The 20,173-nt window shown below is 33.7% G+C and overlaps 1 protein-coding gene across 2 annotated transcripts in view; it reads left to right on the top strand.

The window, feature by feature from the left end:
* SCN9A (sodium voltage-gated channel alpha subunit 9) overlaps positions 1-20,173 on the top strand; it is a 204,272-nt gene that overhangs the window by 177,845 nt on the left and 6,254 nt on the right. For both annotated transcript variants that reach the window (XM_033231248.1, XM_033231249.1), the window contains exons 25-26: positions 17,905-18,009; positions 18,145-18,415. In XM_033231248.1, the coding sequence (XP_033087139.1) occupies positions 17,905-18,009; positions 18,145-18,415 (376 nt within the window). The remainder of the gene's footprint in view (positions 1-17,904; positions 18,010-18,144; positions 18,416-20,173) is intronic.

Consider the following 20,173-nt stretch of genomic DNA (forward strand, 5'->3'; position numbering starts at 1 on the left):
TTGTTAACTATAGGCATGAAGTACTACAGCAAGTCCATAGAACTTATTCATTTTGCATAATTGAAACTTTATTCCTGTTGAATAGCAATTCTCCATTTCACCATCCTTTCATGCCCTGGCAATCACCATTCTTCTCTCTGTTTCCATGAGTTTGACTATTTTAGTTACTTCATAGAAGTGGAATTATGAAATATTTTTTCTGTGACTTCATTTAGCATAAATTTCTCCAGGTTCATTCAAGTTGTTGCATATGGCAAGATTTCCTTCTTTGTAAGGCTGAATACTGTGTGTTTGCATGCACACACACGCAGGTATATAAATATCACATTTTCTATCCCATCATTCATCAATGGACATTTAGGTTGTTTTCGTATTTGGATATAATAAGTAGTACTGAAATGAACACAGATGTGTGGACTCTGAAATCCTGAGTTCAAATTTTAAAAATATGCTCAGATGTGGCATCGCTAGATCATATGGTAGTTATATTTTTAATTTTTTCAGGAAGTTTCATACTGTTTTCTATGGCAGCTACATCATTTTACATTCCAACAATATACAAGGGTTCTAATTTCTCCATATCCTTGCCAACACCTATTATCTTTTGATTTGGGTGGTTTTTGGTTTTATTTTTGGTAATAGCCATCCTAGCAGGTGTGAGACGATATCCCATTACAATTTCTGTTTGTTTGTTTGTTTGTTTGTTTTTGAAGGAGTCTCACTCTGTCACGAGGCTGGAGTGGAGTGGCGTGATCTTGGCTCACTGCAACCTCCGACTCCTTCCTCCCTCCCAAGTAGCTGGGACTACAGGCACGTGCCACCATGCCCAGCCAATTTTTGTATTTTTAGTAGAGATGGGGTTTTACCGTGTTGGCCAGGATGGTCTTGATCTCCTGACCTCATGATCCACCCGCCTTGGCCTCCCAAAGTGCTGGGATAACAGGCATGAGCCACCGCACCCAGTCCTCATTACAGTTGTTATTTGAATTTTCTGATGATTAGTGATATTGAGCATCTTTTCATATACCTGTTGGCCATTTGTATGCCTTCTTAAGTTGTAGGAGTTCCTTATATATTTTGGATATTAACCATTTATTAGATGTATAGTTTGGAAATATTTTCTCCCATTCTGTAGGTTGCTTTTTCACCCTCTTGATTGCTTCCTTTTCTTTTTTACCAAAGCTTTTTAGTTTGATATGGTCTCGCTTGTCTATTTTTGCTCTTGTTGGTTGAATTTTTGAGTCATTTCCAAGAAATCATTGTCAAGATCAGTATCATGAAGCTTTCCTGCTATGTTTTCTTCTAGGAGTTTTACAGTTTTCAGGTCTTAGGTTTAAATGTTTAATCTATTTTGAGTTGATTTTTGTGTATGGGATAAGAAAATAATTCAATTTTTTTTTTTATATGTGAATATCCAGTTTTCCCAACATCATTTGTTGAGTGGCCTCTTTTCTATTGTGTATTCTTGGCACCCCTGTTGAATATGAGTTAACTATTTATGCATGGGTTTATTTCTGGGATCTCTATCCTGTTTCATTGGCCCATGTATTTGTTTTATGCCAGGACCATGCTGTTTTAATTGTTGTAGCTTTGTTATATATTTTGAAATTAGGACCTGTGGGGACTGGGTGCAGTGGCTCATGCTTATAATTGCAGCAACTGGGGAGGCTAAGACTGGAGGATCACTTGTGGCCGAGAGTTTGAGACCAGCCTGGGAAAGATAGAAAGACTCCTTCTCTACGAAGATATTTAAAAATTAGCCAGGCATGATGGCACACACCTATACTCCTAGCTACTTAGGAGCCTAAGGTGGGAGGATCACTCAAGCCCAAGAATATGAGGCTGCAGTGAGCTATGATCATGCCACTGCACTCTGGCCTGGGCAACAGGGTGAGATCTTGTGTCTCAGTAAATAAATAAATAAATAAATAAATAAATAAATGAATAATAAATGAGAAAATGTGATTCATCCATTTTGTTCTTTTTTCTTAAGATTGCTTTGGCTATTCAGAGTCTTTTGTAGTTCCATGTAAATTTTAGGATTTTTTTAAATTTTAGTAAATAATGCTGTTGGGATTTTGATATGGACTGTATTGAATTCACAGATCAATTAGGGTAGTGTGGGCATTTTAACAATATTAAGTCATTTAATTCATGAGTACCAGATCTTTCTATTTATTTGTGTCCTCTTTAATTTCTTTCATGAACATATTATAGTTTTCAGTGCATACATTTTCAATGCCTTAGTTAAGCCTATCCTAAGTATTTTCTTTATTTTGATGCTATCATAAATGGGATTTCTTTCTTAATTTTCTTTTCAGATTATTGCTAGTGTATGGAAACACAGGTGATTTTTGCATGTTGATTTTATGTCCTTTAACATTTGGTAAATTTGTTTATTAGTTCTAACAGATTTTCCTGACATGTGGAGTCTTTAGGGTATTCTCCATATAAGATAATGTCATCTGTAAGCACTTTTTTCTTTCAGGTTGGGATGTCTTTTACTTGTTTTTCTTGCCTAATTTCTCTGGCTAGGACTTTTAGTGCTGTATTAAATACAAGTGGCAAGAGTAGGCATATTTGTCTTAATCCTGATCTTACAGGAAAATTTTTTTAGGTTTTCACCATTGAATATGATGTTAGCTGTGGGATTTTCATGTAGTCTTTGTTACCATGAGGTAAATTTCCTCTGTTCTCATCCATTTGTGCTAATATAATAGGATACCACAGACTGGGTAATTTATTATGATCACAAACCTTATGGGATGACAGTACTGGAGGATGGAAAATTCATGATTGAGGGGCTGGTGAGGTCTTATTTGTTGTGTCATAACATGCTGTAAGGTATCACATGGCACAAAGAGAGAATAAGTGAGAAAAGGGGGCAGTACCTGCCTGTTTATAATGAACCCAATCCTGAGATAACAGCATTAATGCATTTAAAAGGGTAAAAGTCTCATAACTTAAACACCTCTTAAAGGTCCCACTTCCCAATTCTGTCACAATGTCAATTGCAACATGAGTTTTGGAGGGGACAAACGTTCAAGTTATAGCAACTTCTATACCTAGCTTTTGTTTTCTTTTTTAGCTTTTACCATGAAAGGGTGTTGAAATTTGTCAGATGCTTCTTCTGAATCTCTTTTGATGATCATGTGATTTTTATCCTTCTCAGATCATGTGGTGTATCACATTATTTGATCTGCATATGTTGAATCATCCTTGCTTGCTATCGTAAATGGGATTTCTTTCTTAATTTTCTTTTCAGATTATTGTTAGTGTATAGAAACACAGTTGATTTTTGTATGTTGATTTTATATCCTTCAACATTTAGTAAATTTGTTGATTAGGAATAACTCCCACTTGGTCATAGTACATGATCATTTAATGAGCTGTTGCATTCAGTTTGCTAATATTTTGATGAAGTTATTTGCATCTATATTCATCAGGGATCTTGCCCTGTAGTATGCTTTTTTCTTTCTAAAAATTTGTTCATTTATAATTGACAAAAATTGTGTTTATGGGGTACAAAACAATGTTTTGATCTATATAAACATTGTAGAAAGATTCAATCACGCTAATTAACATAACCATCATGTCACCCACTTATCATTTTTTTGTGGTAAGAAAGTTAAAAAGCTATTCTTTTAGCAATTTTGAAATATACAATACATTAATTTTTTCATTTCCTAATGTGAAATCATTTCATTTCCTTTTTTGACTTTTATTTTAAGTTCAGGGGTACATGTACAGGATGTGCAGGCTTATTACATAGGTAAACGTGTCATGAGGGTTTGTTGTACAGATTATTTCATTACTGAGGTATTAATCCCAGTATGCATTGGTTATTTTTCCTGATCCTCTCCCTCCTCCCACCCTTCACCCTCCAATAGGCCCCAGTGTGTGTTGTTCCCTTTATGTGTCCATGTGTTCTCATCATTTAGCTCCCACTTATAAGTGAGAACATGTGGTATTTGGTTTTCTGTTGCTACCTTAGTTTGCTAATGAAAATTGCCTCCAGCTCCATTCATGTCCCTGCAAAGGATATGATCTCGTTCTTTTTAATGGCTGCATAGTATTACATGGTATATATTTACCACATTGTCTTTATCCAGTCTATCATTGATGGTCATTTGAGTTGATTCCATGTCTTTGCCATTGTGAATGGTGTTCCAATAAACATATGTGTGCATATGTTTTTATAATAGAGCAATGTATTTCCTTTTAAGTATATACCCAGTAATGGGATTGCTGGGTTGAATGGTATTTCCGTCTTTAGGTTTTGAGGAATTGCCACAGAGTCTTCCATTATAGTTGAATTAATTTACACTCCCATCAACAGTGTGTAAGCATTCTTTTTTTCTCCACACCCTCGCCAGCATCTGTGATTTTTGATCTTTTTAATCATAGCCATTCTGACTGGTGTAAGATGGTATCTCATTGTGGTTTTGATTTGCATTTCTCTAATGATCAGTGATGTTGAGATTTTTTCATATGCTTGTTTGTTGCATGTGTATCTTCTTTTCAGAAGTGTCTGTTCATGTCCTTTGCCCACTTTTTAACAACTATGGGGTTGTTTATTTCTTGTAAACTTGTTTAAGTTCCTTATAGATTCTGGATATTAGACCTTTGTCAGATGCATAGTCTGCAAAAATTTTCTCCCATTCTGTAGAGCGTCTGCTTACACTGTTGATAGTTTCTTTTGCTGTGCGAAGCTCTTTAGTTTAATTAGATCCCATTTGTTAATTTTTGTTTTTGTTGCAGTTGCTTTTGGTGTCTTCATCATGAAATCTTTGCCCATGCCTATGTACTGAATGGCATTGCCTAGGTTGTCCTCCAGGGTTTTTACAGTTTTAGATTTTACATTTAAGTCTTTAATCCATCTTGAGATTTATTCCTCTACTCTAAATGAAAACTGTACATCCTTTGATCAACATTTCTCCTTTCTCCACATCCTCTTCCTTCAGTCCTATGATAACCACCTTTATACCCTGTTTCTGTGATGTTGACTTTTTAAAATTTTACGTGTGAGATCATATGATATTTATCTTTCTGTACCTGGCTACTTTTGCTTAGCATAACTTGTGCTTATCCTTTAGTTGCATTCATGTTGGGATGAATGACAAAATTTGTTCTTTTGAAGTTTTGTATAGCAGTCCACTGTGTATACCTATCACATTTTCTTTATTCATTCACCTGTTGATGGGTTATAGGTTGTGTCTGTGGGTTAGTGCAAAAGTAATTGCAGTTTTTGCCATTATTTTAATTGCAGCAAAAGTAATGGTAAAAACTGCAATTACATTTGTAGCAACCTAATATGTCTTGGTTCTCATAAATAATGCTGAAATGAACACGGGCGTGCAGGTATATCTTTGACATAATGATTTTAATTCCTCTAAAGGAATTAAATATATACCACTATGTATCTAGAAGTGGAATTGCTGAATTATATGGTAATTGTATTTGTTTTTGGAACTTCCATGCTATTTTTCTCAAACAGCTGTAGTAATTTATATTTTCACTAACAATGTATAAGGGTTCCTTTTTCTCCACATCATCATCAACACTTGTTATCATTTGTCTTTTTGATAACAGCCATTCTAAGAGGTGTGAGGTAATATTTCATTGGGATTTTAATTTGCATTTTCCTGATGATCAGAGATGTTGAATATTTTTTAATATATCTATTGGCCATTCATATATCTTCTTTTAAGAAAACTGTCTGTTCAGATTATTTGCCCATTCTTCAGTTGGTTTATTGATTTTCTAGGTGTTGAGTTGTTTGATTTTCTTGCATATGTTAGATATTAGCCCTTTATCAGATGTATGGTTTGCAGATATTTTATTTCAATCCATGAGCTCTCTCTCTCTACTCTGTTAATTGTTTTGTTTGCTGTAAAGAACATTTTTAGTTTGATCTAATCCAACTTGTCTCTCATTATCTTTTGTTACCTGTGCTTTGAGAGTCCTAGTCAAGAAATCCTTGCCCAGACAAAAGTCATAGAGCTTTTCTTTTATGTTTTCTTCTAGTAGCATTATAGTTTCATTTCTTATATTTAACACTTTCACTTGTTTGGATTTTTTTAAAATGTGGTATGATAACAGGGTCCAACTTCATTCTTTCACATAAGGAATATTCAGTTTTCCCAACACCATTTATTGAAGAGATCGCCCTTTCCCTCACTGTTTATTCTTTGCACCTTTGTTGAAAATCAATTGACTATAAATAATTGGGTTTATTTCTGGGCTTTTTCTCCTGCTCCATTAGCCAATATATCTGTGTATATGCCAATACCATAGCTTTATATTTTGAAATGAGAGAGTATTGTACCTCCAGCTTTGTTCTTTTTGCTCAGATTGCTTTGGCCATTTGGCATCTTTTTTATTTTATTCAAATTTTAGCATTTTTGACTATTTCTGTGAAAACTGACATTAGAATTTTGATAGAGATTACATTCATTTTAACAATATTAGTTCTTCCAACATGTGAACATGAAATATATTACAATTGATATGTGTCTTCCTCAGTTTTTTTTTTTTTTTTTTTAAATCAAGGTATAGTTTTCAGTGTACAGATCTTTGACCTTCCTGGTTAAATTTACTTCAAAGTATTTTATTTATTTATTTTGAAGCTGTTTTAAATAGGATTAATTTCTTAATTTCTTTGTTGGATACCTCATTGTTAATGTATAGAAATGTTACTGATTTTTCTATGTTGATTTTGCAAACTGCACGTTACTGAATTTATGTATCAGTTTTAACAGTTCTCTGTAGAGTGTTCAGGGTTTTCTATATATAAGATCATGTCATTAGCAAACAGAGATAATTTTATTTCTTGTTTTCTTACATGGATGTCTTTTATTTCTTTTTCTTGCCTAATTGCTAAGGATGGGACTTCTAGTACTATGTCAAAAAGAAGTAGTAACAGTCGATATCCTTGTCTTGTTCCTGATCTTAGAAGAAAAGCTCCCAACTTTTCACAGTTTTTGTATAATGTTAGCTGTGGGCTTGTCATATATGGCTTTATGTTGTTAAGGTACATTCCTAACATATCTATTTTTTGAGATTTTCTTATGAACATATGCTAGATTTTATCAAATGTTTTGTCTACATCTAGTAAGATGATCATATGATGTTTGTTCTTATTTTGTTAATGTAGCATATCACATTTATTGATTTATGCATGTTTAACCATTTTTGCATCTCTCAGATAAATCTCAAATAATCATGGTGAATGATTTTTTAAGTGTGCTAGGGAATTCAGTTTGCTAATATTTTATTGAGGATTTTTGGATCTATGTTCATCAAGAATATTGGCCTACAGTTTTCTTTTCTGGTAGCATACTCTTACGGTTTTCATATCAGTGTAATGCTGTCCTCATAAAATGAGTTTGATTTCCTCTTCAATTTTTGGAAGAATTTGAGAAGAATTCATATTACTTCTTTAAATAGAATTCACCAATGACCTTTTCCTTTTTCTTTCTTTTTTTTTTTTTTTGATTGGAAACTTAATTTGTTACTGATCTATTTTCTTTATCCAGTACTGGCTTGTTCAGATGTAATATTTCTTGCTGATTTAGTCTTGGTAGGTTGCATGTTTCTAAAGATTAGTTCATTTCTTCTAGGTTATTCAGTTTGATGGTGTATGGTTGTTCACAGTAATAGTTTATGATTCCTTGTATGTATGTGTTATCAGATATCCCTTCTTTCATTTCAGATATTGTTTGAGTTGTCTTTTTTCCCTTTGTTAGTCTAGTTAAAGGTTTTTCCATTTTCTTTTTTCAAAAAAACAACTTTTTAGTATTTGCTTTGTTTATTTCTATCCTTATCTTTGTTATTTTCTTCCTTCTGCAAAGTTTGGGGATATTTTGTTCTTCTTTTTCTAATCTCTAAGATGTAATATTAGGTTGTTTATTTGAGATTATCCTTCTTTCTTTAATGTAGGCAATTATTACTATAAATTTTTCTCTCAGTACTTCTTTTTCTACATTCCATACTATTTGTTATCTTGTGTTTTCATTGTCATTGATCTTAAAATATTTTCTACTTTTGCATATAATTTCCTCTTTGACCCATTGGCTGTTCAGGAGCATGTTGTTTAATTTCCACATAATTATGAGTTGTTCAAGGTTATTCCTCTTATTGACTTCTAGTTTCATGCCATCATGAACAGTAAAGGTACTCGATATGATTTTAATCTTCCTAAATTTGTTAAAGCTTGTTTTGTGGCCTAACATGTGATCTATCCTGGAGAGTGTTTCATGTGATTTGAGAAGAATATGTATTTCGTTGCTGTTGGATGAACTCTGCTATAAATATCTATTAGGTCCATTGGATTAAAGTGTAGTTCATGCCTTCCTCTAACGAGAGACTGCAGAAATTATGTCAGGAGCAAGCCAGTAAAGAAGTCACTCTCCTGTTCTTGGTGGTAGAGACCTTCCACCTTTTTTAAAAGAAAGATTATAGAATTGGGATTGTCTCTGTAGGAAGCCAGGGAAGAAGGCATGGGGAATGCTATTCCTCTTGTTTAGGCTGAAGAAGGTTTATTCTTCATTTGCTATGTAGATTTCCAAGTACTGGAAGAGGCCAGAACCACAGGGAGCGGCTGGAAAATGTGCAGCCTAATGGTTTCTATGGGGAAGTTGGAAAATGGTCTGATCCCAGGAATTAAAGCTTCTGAGAGGGCTCAGTCAGTTCAGTACCCCCCATTGTTCTTTGTACTTCAGAGAAAACTCCAATGGCTTATCTCTGCCATTCCACAAGCATAGTGATCTAAAAGCCAAACTCTGTTGCAGGGACTATAAAAGTTGGGTTCTACAAAATGGAAAACTAAGGCACTTATGAAGATGATTGTATAATATAGTTCACATCTTCTCTCTTTCCACTCTAGAAAAATCATTCCCTAGAAATAAATATGTTTCCTCAAATTAAAAAAAAAAAAAAAAGGTTGGGTTCTATATGTGTGCTATAGCTTCTCAATCCTTGGGAAGTAGCTGCAAATTCAGGTTTCTTCCTAAATGTAAGGCACTGTGCTCAGGGTGGGGTTAGTGCATGAGTGTCTTTCCACTTTTTCTACCCATTTTGATATGGATATTTTCTGTCCTCTGGTGTGTATGAGTTTTTCTACTGGATTATGGGTTTCTCTGCAGAGAACTGATCCATATGTATGTAGATGTTTACTTGGTATGTCCATGAGATAAAAAATAGTCATAAGCCTCCTATTCCACAATGTTGTTAAGTCACTTCCTTCAAAAGTTGTAATTTTCTTTTCTTATGGTGTCTTTGTCTGGCTTTGGTATGAGAGTAATTCTGGCCCCATAAAATGACTTTCGAAGTGTTCTTTCCTCTTCAAATTTTTAAGAGTTTGAGAAGAATTAATGTTGATTCTTCTTTAAATGTTTGGTTAGACTTCTCCTGTGAAGCCATCTGGTCCTGTACATTTCTTTTTTGGGAGTTACTATTATTATTATTGGTTCAATTTGTCTATTCAGTTATTCTATTTCACATGATTCAGTACTCTTTGTTTGTATGTTTCTGGAATTTACCTATTTCTTCTAAGTTATCCAATTTGTTGGTGTATAATTGTTCATGGTAGTCTCTTTGATCCTTCTTATTCCCATAAAATCAGTTGTAATTTTTCCTCTTTCATCTCTGGTTTTACATATTTGAGTCTTCTTTCTTTTTTCTTAGTTATCCTGGCTACAGATTCATCTATTTTATCTTTCAAAAAAACCAACTCTTAGTTTTGTTGACTTTTTCTATTGCTTTTCTATTCTCTAGTTCACTTACTTAGCTCTAATGTTTATTATTTCCTTCCTTTTACTAATGTTGGGCTTAGTTTTTTTCTTTTTCTAGTTCCTAGACATGTGAATCTATATTGTTTATATGAGATCTTTCTTTTTATAATGTAGACATGTATCACTATAAGATTTGCTCTTATTACTGCTTTTGCTGCTTCTCATAAATTTTAGAAATTGTGCTTTCATTTTTGTTTCAAGATACTTTTAAATTTTTCCATTGATTTTTTTTTCTTTGACCCATTGCTTTTTCAAGAGAGTGTTGTTTAATTTCCACATATTTGTGAATTTTTTGGTTTTCCTTCTATTACTGTCTTCTAGTTTCATTCCATTGTGGTCATAAAAGATATCTGGTATGATTTCAAACTTCTTACAGTTGTCAAAACTAACTTCATGACCTGATATGTGATCTATCCTGAGAATATTCTGTGTGCACTTGAAAAGATGGTGTATTAAGATGCTGCTGGGTAGCATATCCTGTGTGTTTGTTATCCATTTGGTCTATAGCATTGTTCAAATCCACAGTTTGTTTATAGATTCCATGTCTGGCTGTTCTGTTCATTATTGCAAGTCAAGTACTGATGTATCCTACTGTTATGGTATTGCTGTATGTTTATCCCTTCAAGTCTGTCAATGATTGCTTTATGTATTTACATGCTTTGATGATGGATTCACATATATTTATAATTGTTATATCTTCTTGATGAATTAACTCTTTTATCTTATTTAATGACCTACTTTGTCTCAAACTATGACAGTTGTTTTTTTTTTTTTTTTTTTTTTTTTTACCTAAAGTCTGTTTGGCTGATATAATTATAGTCAGTCCTCTGTGTCTATGGGTTTTATATTGTAGATTCAGTCAATGCTGATTGAAAACACTGTATTCATGGAATGTGAAATCCAGATACAGAGGGTCAAATTTTTTTATCCACAGGTCCTGCAAGGCTAACTGTGGGACTTAAGCATCCTCAATTTTGGTATCCCTTGGGGTTCTGGAACCATGACCCTGTAGATACTAAAGGACAACTGTATAGCCCCATTACTCTCTTTTGGTTACCGTTTGTACAGAATGTATCTTTTTTGACTGGGCACGGTGGCTCATACCTGTAATCCCAGCACTTTGGGAGGCCAAAGCAGGTGGGTCACAAGGTCAGGAGATCGAGACCATCCTGGCTAACGTGGTGAAACCCCGTCTCTACTAAAATTACAAAAAAAAAAAAAAAATTAGCCAGGCATGGTGGTGGGTGCCTGTAGTCCCAGCTACTCGGGAGGCTGAGGCAGGAGAATGGTGTGAACCTGGGAGGCAGAGCTTGCAGTGAGCTGAGATCGCACCACTGCACTCCAGCCTGGGTGACAGAGCGAGACTCTGTCTCAAAAGAAAAAAAAAAAGAAAGAAAGAAAAGAAAAAGAAAAACAGAATGTATCCTTTTTATCAATTAACTTTCAAACTATGTTTTCTTAAATTTGAAATGAGTATCTGGAAACAGCATATAACAGGATCTTGTTTTCATAAATCTATGCAGGCATTATAGGTCTTTTCATTGGGAAGTTTAATCCATTTGTTTGAAATAATCATTGGTAGGTAATGACTTACTATTGCCTTTTTGTTGAATTTTTCTGTTTTGTAGTTCTTTTTTCTATCTTTTTCTCTCTTGACTGTCTTCTTTTGTGATTGGTTGATATTTTACTGTGATATGCTATGATTTCTGATTTCTCTTTTCTATTTCTGTATTTTTACATGGATTTTCCTTGTGGTTATCATGAGGCAATCACAAATATCTTATAATAGTCTACTTTAAGCTGATAACTTAACTTAAATCATATACCAAAAATCTTTACTTTTAATACCTCCCTCACACTTTTTGTTATAAATGTCACAATTTACATCTTTTTATAATGTGTTTCTACAAACATATTTTTATAATTTTAATTATTCTTAATTATTTTGACATTTAACTTTTATATTAGAATTATAAATGATTTATATAATACTATTAGAGTATTACAGTATTCTCTATTTGTCTATGTATTTACCTTTACTAGTGAGATTTGTACTTTCATATGCTCTTGTGTTGCTCCTTACCATGCTTTCGTTTCAACTTGAAGAACTCACTTTCGCATTTCCTATAAGATAAGTCTATTGGTGATGAACTCCCTCAGCATTTGTTTGTATGGGAAAGTCTTTATCCTTCCTTAATTTTAAAGGACAGTTTTTGCAGGTATACTACTCTCAGTCAGCAGTTTTTTTCTTTCAGTATTTTGAATATATCATTTCACTTTATTTGTTCTTTTAAAGTTTCTGCTGAGAAATTTGCTGTTCATCTTATGAGAGATCTTTTGTACGTGACAATTCAGTTTTTTTCTTGCTGCTTTCAAACTTCCCTTTCACTTTTGGCAATTTGATGATATTATGTCTCCAGTGGAGACTTTTTTTTTCTTTTTTTCCGAGATACAGTTTTGCTGTGTCACCCAGGCTGTAGTGCAGGGGCATGATCTTGGCTCACTGCAACTTCTGCCTCCTGGGTTCAAGTAATTCTCCCTACCTCAGCCTCCTGAGTAGCTGGGATTATAGGTGTCTGCCACCACACCCAGCTGATTTTTGTAATTTTTAGTAGAGATGTGGTTTTGCCATGTTGGCCAGGCTGGTCTTGAACTCCTGACCTTAGGTGATCCGCCTGCCTCAGCCCCTCAAAGTGTGGGGATTACAGGAGTGAGCCACCACGCCCAGCTGAGACTTCTTTAGATTTGTCCTATTTGGTATTCTTTGAGTTTCCTGAATTTAGATGTTCATATCTCTCCCCAAATTTGAACATTTTTTAGCCATTTAAAAATATTTTTACACCCCTTTCTGTCTTCTCTTTCTGTGATTTCATAATGTATATATTGTTTCACTTAATGATGTTCCATAAGTCTTCACTCATTTTTCTTTTTTATTTCTTCTTGCTCCACTGACTGGATAATTTTAAATGATCTATCTTTAAGTTTGTTGATTCTTTCTCCAGTGTGATCAAGTCTGCTGCTATTGGACCCTCTAGGGAATTTTTTAGTTCAGTTATTGTATTCTTAAATTCCAGAGTTTCTACTGATATTTGACTTTTTGTGTGTGTGTGTGTGTAGTTTCTGTCCCTTCATTGATATCCTCATTGTGTTCGTGTATCATTTTCCTGATTTTGTTTAGTTGTCTGTCTCTGTTCTCTGGTTCTTTGCTAAACTTCATTAGGATAATTATTTTGTATTCTTTTTTAGGCAATTTATAAATCTCTATTTCTTCAGGGTCAGTAACAGTGGATTTCTTTTATCCCTTTTTGTTGTTTCTCTAATTCTTTGTGTTCCTTGTGCTTTGCATTGGTGTCTATGCAATGGAAGAATAGCCACCTGTCAGCCATCTGACACAATGTCACAAATGCCACCAGGACTTATGAACTGACTTTGACAGGGAAAGACCTTTGCCAATCAGTCTGACTAGAGATACTGGGAGCCTCTCAAACAGCTAATCTACCTTCCTCTTTTCCTATGTTTGTAGCTGTAGCAATTGTTCTAATCATACTGATTCTTTCAGTGCTCTATATGAGGCAAGAGTGAAACTGGACCCTAGTTCAGCACACTGAAAGGCAAGGACATTTGATATGCTCCACTCCTCTCCCTCCCTTGAAAGCAGTATCTTGATGCAAAAGAATAAATTAGCCCCTAGAAATGATGGATAAATTGTTTCAAACCAAGTAACAGGATACTGGCACAGTTAGATTGAAATACCTGTTTGATTTGAAAGCCCATATGTTTTCCACAATGCAAAGTTGGTACTTACTGCTTTTTAACTTCAATAATTTGATCAAAACTTACGGCTCTATCAACTACCCATGCCTCTTTCTAATAACCAACCCTATTTTACTAGTTTTTCCAACTATTCATCATCCTCATAAGTACTTTTTTCACCTCTAATGATTTCATGTGAAATTAGTTTTTAATAATCTTAAAATCTACTACTGACGATTAGAACAAAAGTCATTAATGAGATCAAGTTATAAAAAGAAAGATTATGTGATATAGTTATACAAATATCTATTACATATTTGAGCAACTATGGGGTAAATTTTAACAATAACCCCTTTCATTAACTCTAATCTTATCAGGAAGGTTAATAACAACAACAGTAATAGTAACTAAAATTTAATTAAGACTTACCATGTGCCAGACATTATGCTAAATGTTCTTCATGCATTACCTCAATTTATCTTCTCAATAAACACAAATGCAGTGACTACTCTTATAATGATGAGGTGGTTTTACTTAAAGAATTAAGAAACTTACCCAAGGACAAAAGAAAGGATTTGAACAAAGATGATCTGACACCAGAAGTGAAGTCTTTACTACTGTGTAATACAGCCTTGATGTAGATTGTAACATAGAAAAAATAATAGCCTGACTTACAGAATACCTTCCACGTAGGTTTTAAAGGGGTGCATTTTGCACAAGGCCTATATAAGCTATAGGAAAACAAAACACCCACACAAGTTTCTCTATTGAAGTAATTCACAATCTCCTATTAGTTTTATCCCACTCTTCATCATATTGACAACCAGGGTATCATTAGGGGAAAACAAAATCTATTACTTTGATTTTCTCCTCTAAGTTAGAGTTTTCTCCTCAGTTTTTCTGCAGCTTCTTCTGTTAAGTTCTTGGCAAGCTGTAATATTCAGTCTCCATTAATGAACAATAAAGGATCTGGGCTTCTCTTGACATTGACATGAAGTCTCTCTCTCTCATGCCTTTCCAGTAGGTGAGATGAATATGAAAATCACATAAAGACTGCATATTAAATAAAGGAAAGCTGAATTAAAACAGTCTAAGGTGGCTGAATATGGTGGCTCATGCCTGTAATCCCAGCACTTTGGGAGGCAAAGGCAGGCAGATCACTTGAGGCAGAAGTTGGAAACCAGACCAGCCAACATGGCGAAACTCTATCTCTACTAAAAATACAAAAATTAGCCTGATGTGGTGGCATGCACCTGTAATCCCAGCTACTTGGGAGGCTGAGACATGAGAATCACTTGAACCCAGGAGGTGGAGGTTGCAGTGAGCCAAGATGGTGGCACTGCACTCCAGCCTGTGCCTCAGAGCAAGACTCCGTCAAAAACAGCAGCAACAACAAAAACACTCCAAGGCAGAAAGGGAAGTCTGGTTAACATTAGGTATTTGATGAATAAGAAAATTCAGTATAATAGGAAGCTTCCCATTCAACAGCAAACAGAAATAAATAAATAAATAAGAGAAAGCTGAATATTACCAAATCCAAGAGAATAAAGGGAAACCATAACAAGATCATCTTTAACTCCAGTACCCTACAAGTTAAGTAGTGATCTCAGAACTAGAAATCCTTGAAAATAAATTCTTAATTATATGGATTATACTAATTTATGCTGTGACTAAAAAAGATGTAATTACAGACCAATGTAGAATATACATAAATCTGTAAAACTTATAGATAATTTAAGAAATTAGCAGAGAATGAAGGGAGCAACTGAAGTTTCTAGTCCCCTTTGTGAGATTTAGGCTTTTCCAGTCAAAAACCTCATTTAGATGTTATGTTATTTAGTGTTGATTTTAAAAGTTATATTTTCTTTTACATAATTAATTGGAAAGTCCTTCAGTTTGGGTCTGATACTTGATAACTTCCTCAGTACCTACAAATCTATCAAGCATAATGTTGACATCCAATAAAGTGTTTATGTTGAAATCCTTTATTTAGAATTAAAAAGGTAGTCAAAGAGTTTCTTGAAACAGAGATATAGAAATGTATATTATCTTTTTAGTTTATATTCATTTTTCTGTAAAGGAATAATGGCATATTAAAATGAATATACAATTAATACAATTTTGGTTATTGTATGTAGCCCCTATTCTTTTTTTGTTGTTATACTTTAAGTTCTAGGGTATATGTGCACAATGTGCAGGTTTGTTACATACGTATACATGTACCATGTTGGTTTGCGGCACCCATCAACTTGTCATTTACATTAGGTATTTCTCCTAACGCAATCCCTCCCACAGATCCCAACCCCCCAACAGGCCCCAGTGTGTGATATTCCCCTTCCTGTGTCCTTGTGTTCTCATTGTTCAACTCCCACTTATGAGTGAGAACATGCAGAGTTTGATTTTCCGTCCTTGTGATATTTTGCTGAGAATGTTGGTTTCCAGCTTCATTCATGTCCCTGCAAAGGACATGAACTCATCATTTTTTATGGCTGCATAGTATTCCATGGTGTATATATGCCACATTTTCTTTATCCAGTCTATTATTGATGGACATTTGGGTTGGTTCCAAGTCTTTGCTATTGTGTATAGTGCTGCAATAAACATACGTGTGTGTGTGTCTTTATAGTAGCATGATTTATAATCCTTTGGGTATATATCCAGTAATGAGATTGCTGGGTCAAACAGTATTTATTACTAATTCTAGATCCTTGAGGGATCGCCACACTGTCTTCCACAATGATTGAACTAATTTACACTCTCACCAACAGTGTAAAAGTGTTCCTATTTCTCCACATCCTCTCCAGCATCTGTTGTTTCCTAACTTTAGTGATCGCCATTCTAATTGGTGTGAGATGGTATCTCATTGTGGTTTTGATTTGTCTTTCTCTGATGACCAGTGATGGTGAACATTTTTTTCATAGGTCTGTTGGCCGCATAAATGTCTTCTTTTGAGAAGTGTCTGTTCATATCCTTTGCCCACTTTTTGATGGAGTTGTTTGTTTGTTTTTTCTTGTAAATTTGTTTAAGTTCTTTGTGGATTCTGGATATTAGCCCTTTGTCAGATGGATATATTGCAAAAATTTTCTCCCATTCAGTAGGTTGCCTGTTCACTCTGATGACAGTTTCTTTTGCTGTGTAAAAGCTCTTTAGTTTCATTAGATCCCATTTGTCTATTTTGGCTTTTGTTGCCATTGCTTTTAGTGTTTTAGTCATGAAGTCTTTGCCCATGCCTATGTCCCTGAATGGTATTGCCTAGGATTTCTTCTAAGGTTTTTATGGTTTTAGGTCTTACATTGAAGTCTTTAATCCATCTTGAGTTAATTTTTGTTTAAGGTGTAAGGAAGGGATCCAGTTTCAACTTTCTACATATGGCTAGCCAGTTTTCACAGCACCATTTATTAAATAGGGAATCCTTTCCCCATTGATTGTTTTTGTCAGGTTTGTCCAAGATCAGATGGTTGTAGATGTGTGGTGCTATTTCTGAGGTATCTGTTCTGTTCCATTGGTCTATATATCTGTTTTGGTCCCGTACCATGCTGATTTGGTTACTGTAGCTTTTTAGCATAGTTTGAAGTCAGGTAGTGTGATGCCTCCAGCTTTGTTATTTTTGTTTGGGATTATCTTGGCTATGCAGGCTCTTTTTTGGCTCCATATGAAATTTAAAGTAGTTTTTTCCAATTCTGTGAAGAAAGTCAATGGGAGCTTGATGAGGATAGCATTGAATCTATAAATTACCTTGGGCAGTATGGCCATTTTCACGATATTGATTTTTCCTGTCCATGAGCATGGAATATTCTTCCATTTGTTTGTGTCCTCTTTTATTTTGTTGAGCAGTGGTTTGTAGTTCTCCTTGAAGAGGTCCTTCACATCCCTTGTAAGTTGGATTCCTAGGTATTTTATTCTCTTTGTAGTAATTGTGAATGGGAGTTCACTCATGATTTGGCTCCCTATTCTTTATCAAAGTTCTAAATATTAGCCAAATCATCAAAGAAGATATTCATTACCTTTAATTGTTATAACTTTTCTTAGCAATAAAATTCATGGTAAGACAGCTAGCAGATAAAAAAGGTACAAGTACATAGTTTAAAACAACACTGATTAGCACACCAAAAGAAAATTGAGCCAATCCTTGTTATATGTAATACAAATATTTTATATATGTACATTTAGCTGTGTTTGGAGACCCACGTTTCTGCACATATATGATTATTTAAGACATAGTTTATGTATAGCTACCATGAACACAATAAAATACATTTTATTTCTATATTAAAACATTTTAACCTATCTTAGTGATCTGTAGAAAGATCTAGACAATGATTCTGGTTTTAACTACATTTCTTTTTTGTTTCTTTACCTTGGAGGTCAAGACATCTTTATGACAGAAGAACAGAAGAAATACTATAATGCAATGAAAAAGCTGGGATCCAAGAAGCCACAAAAGCCAATTCCTCGACCAGGGGTAAAAAAAATATATGTATCTTTAGCATATAGATTTTCAAATTATTTCTAATTCATTTTTAATGCACATCTTTAATTTCTAGATACTACTTGAAACATTTACTCTGTATTCAATATTATTCTCGTTTATTTGCAGAACAAAATCCAAGGATGTATATTTGACCTAGTGACAAATCAAGCATTTGATATCAGTATCATGGTTCTTATCTGTCTCAACATGGTAACCATGATGGTAGAAAAGGAGGGTCAAAGTCCATATATGACTGACGTTTTATATTGGATAAATGTGGTTTTTATAATCCTTTTCACTGGAGAATGTGTGCTAAAACTGATCTCCCTCAGATACTACTACTTCACTGTAGGATGGAATATTTTTGATTTTGTGGTTGTGATTATCTCCATTGTAGGTAAGAATATTTATTATTCAGATTTTATTTTTTGAGTAAAGCTAAACTTCACTTATGCTCAAGGAAGTATATTCTGAATTCCTGAATGCAGATTTACTCTTGAGTAAGTCAGTATAATGAAAGAATGAAAAAATCCTAAAAAGCAAAATAAAAATATCTGTGTCTCTCATACTACAGTGTTTCTGGGTTTACGCTACAGGCCCCAAAGCCAAATATTTCTATCTGTTAGAAGGAAATTATATTTGTTGATATTTAGTTTCCAATATTACCTTTGCAAAGCTAGTTACCATGTTTATATATAGCTGTGTATATAGCTGTGTCTTGGAAAAACCAATGTTGAATCTGAAATCACTTCTGGTTTTAGCACATGTGAGACTTGTCATTTGATTAATGATAATATCAATAGCCAGAATATCTGTGAATTTCTGAAAATTCTTCCAGAATTTAAAGTGAAGTTAAAGTCTCTAGAAATGCCAGTTTTATTTTTTAAGGCTTAATACTTCACAAGTGTATAAAATGCCAATCATTCCTCAACCAGCCATGGGCATGTCTGTGAATAACAGCACACGATTTTATACTTCCTACATATTCATTATCATGGCTGTTTTTCTATCTTCTTGGGGTTTTTTTCATTATTTTCACATATCTTGCAAAGTATTTTAGGATTGTATTTCTTTTTAGAATTACAAACGTTTAATAGAGATTATAGAGATTATTTACTACAAACTTAATCAACAGGTTATCAGTCTGAAAAGGTTAAAGGTTGTATAACTTAGAATCATAAAACTGAGTGCCACAGAACAGAATAAGCATTTATAATCAATATATTTGGAAAAGGATATTATCACCAGAAGTCATACCAAAATTGATATAGGAAAATCAATTAAAATTTAGATGAGAATTTCACACTAACAATAATAATTCTGAAAGCATTCCCATTAAGTCAGGGAAAAAAAGGTGTCCCTGTATCATCCCTGTTTTTAATAGTGTTGGCCAATGCAATTAGATAAGAAAACAAAGAGGTACATATATCCAAACAATGGAGCAAATGATCCTTATCTTAATATAATGACCTTCTTCATATAATGAAAGAACTTCTTCATATAATGAATGACCTTCTTCATATAATGAAAGAGAATCAACTAAAAATAAATTCAATTAGAGTTGAAAAGGTACAAATTTTAAATTACATGTGCCAACACTAATAATCTTATACATGAAAAAAATAGAAAATCTGATTCACAATTGCAATAAAAATAAAGTAAATTATCTAACAATAACTTTATCATATGAGACTTCTGAAGAAAACTTTAGGATATAAAAGAAAGCTGAAATAATTGAAAGGATTATCATGTACTTAGATAAGCTTCTCTCATTGTAATTAAGACTTTTTAATTTATTAATCTATAAGTTCAAGGAAAATATCAATGAGTCTTTTTATGCAGTGGGGGTAATAAATTGACAGTAACAATGTAAGTCTAAATGATTATAAGTTCATCGGAAGAAAATTAGGGTGATAAGAGGTGGCTTATTCTGCAAAATATTAAGACTTATAATATTGATGTTAAGTAAAACTGTTCAAATACAAAAGCTCAGTGAGTTTGAAGAGAGAGTCCAAATTAAACTTTAATGTATAATTACCAGTTTACTGAGTGAACAGATCATATGAATCAAAGTCTAAAGTTAAAAAAAGAGATTCTAGTAGGAAATATGTGGAAATAGACATATAACCATATACTCTTATAATCTTTTCTATTC

Source organism: Trachypithecus francoisi, unplaced genomic scaffold (genome assembly GCF_009764315.1).
Source record: "Trachypithecus francoisi isolate TF-2019V2 unplaced genomic scaffold, Tfra_2.0 Lachesis_group13, whole genome shotgun sequence".
Taxonomy (NCBI): Eukaryota; Metazoa; Chordata; class Mammalia; order Primates; family Cercopithecidae; genus Trachypithecus; species Trachypithecus francoisi.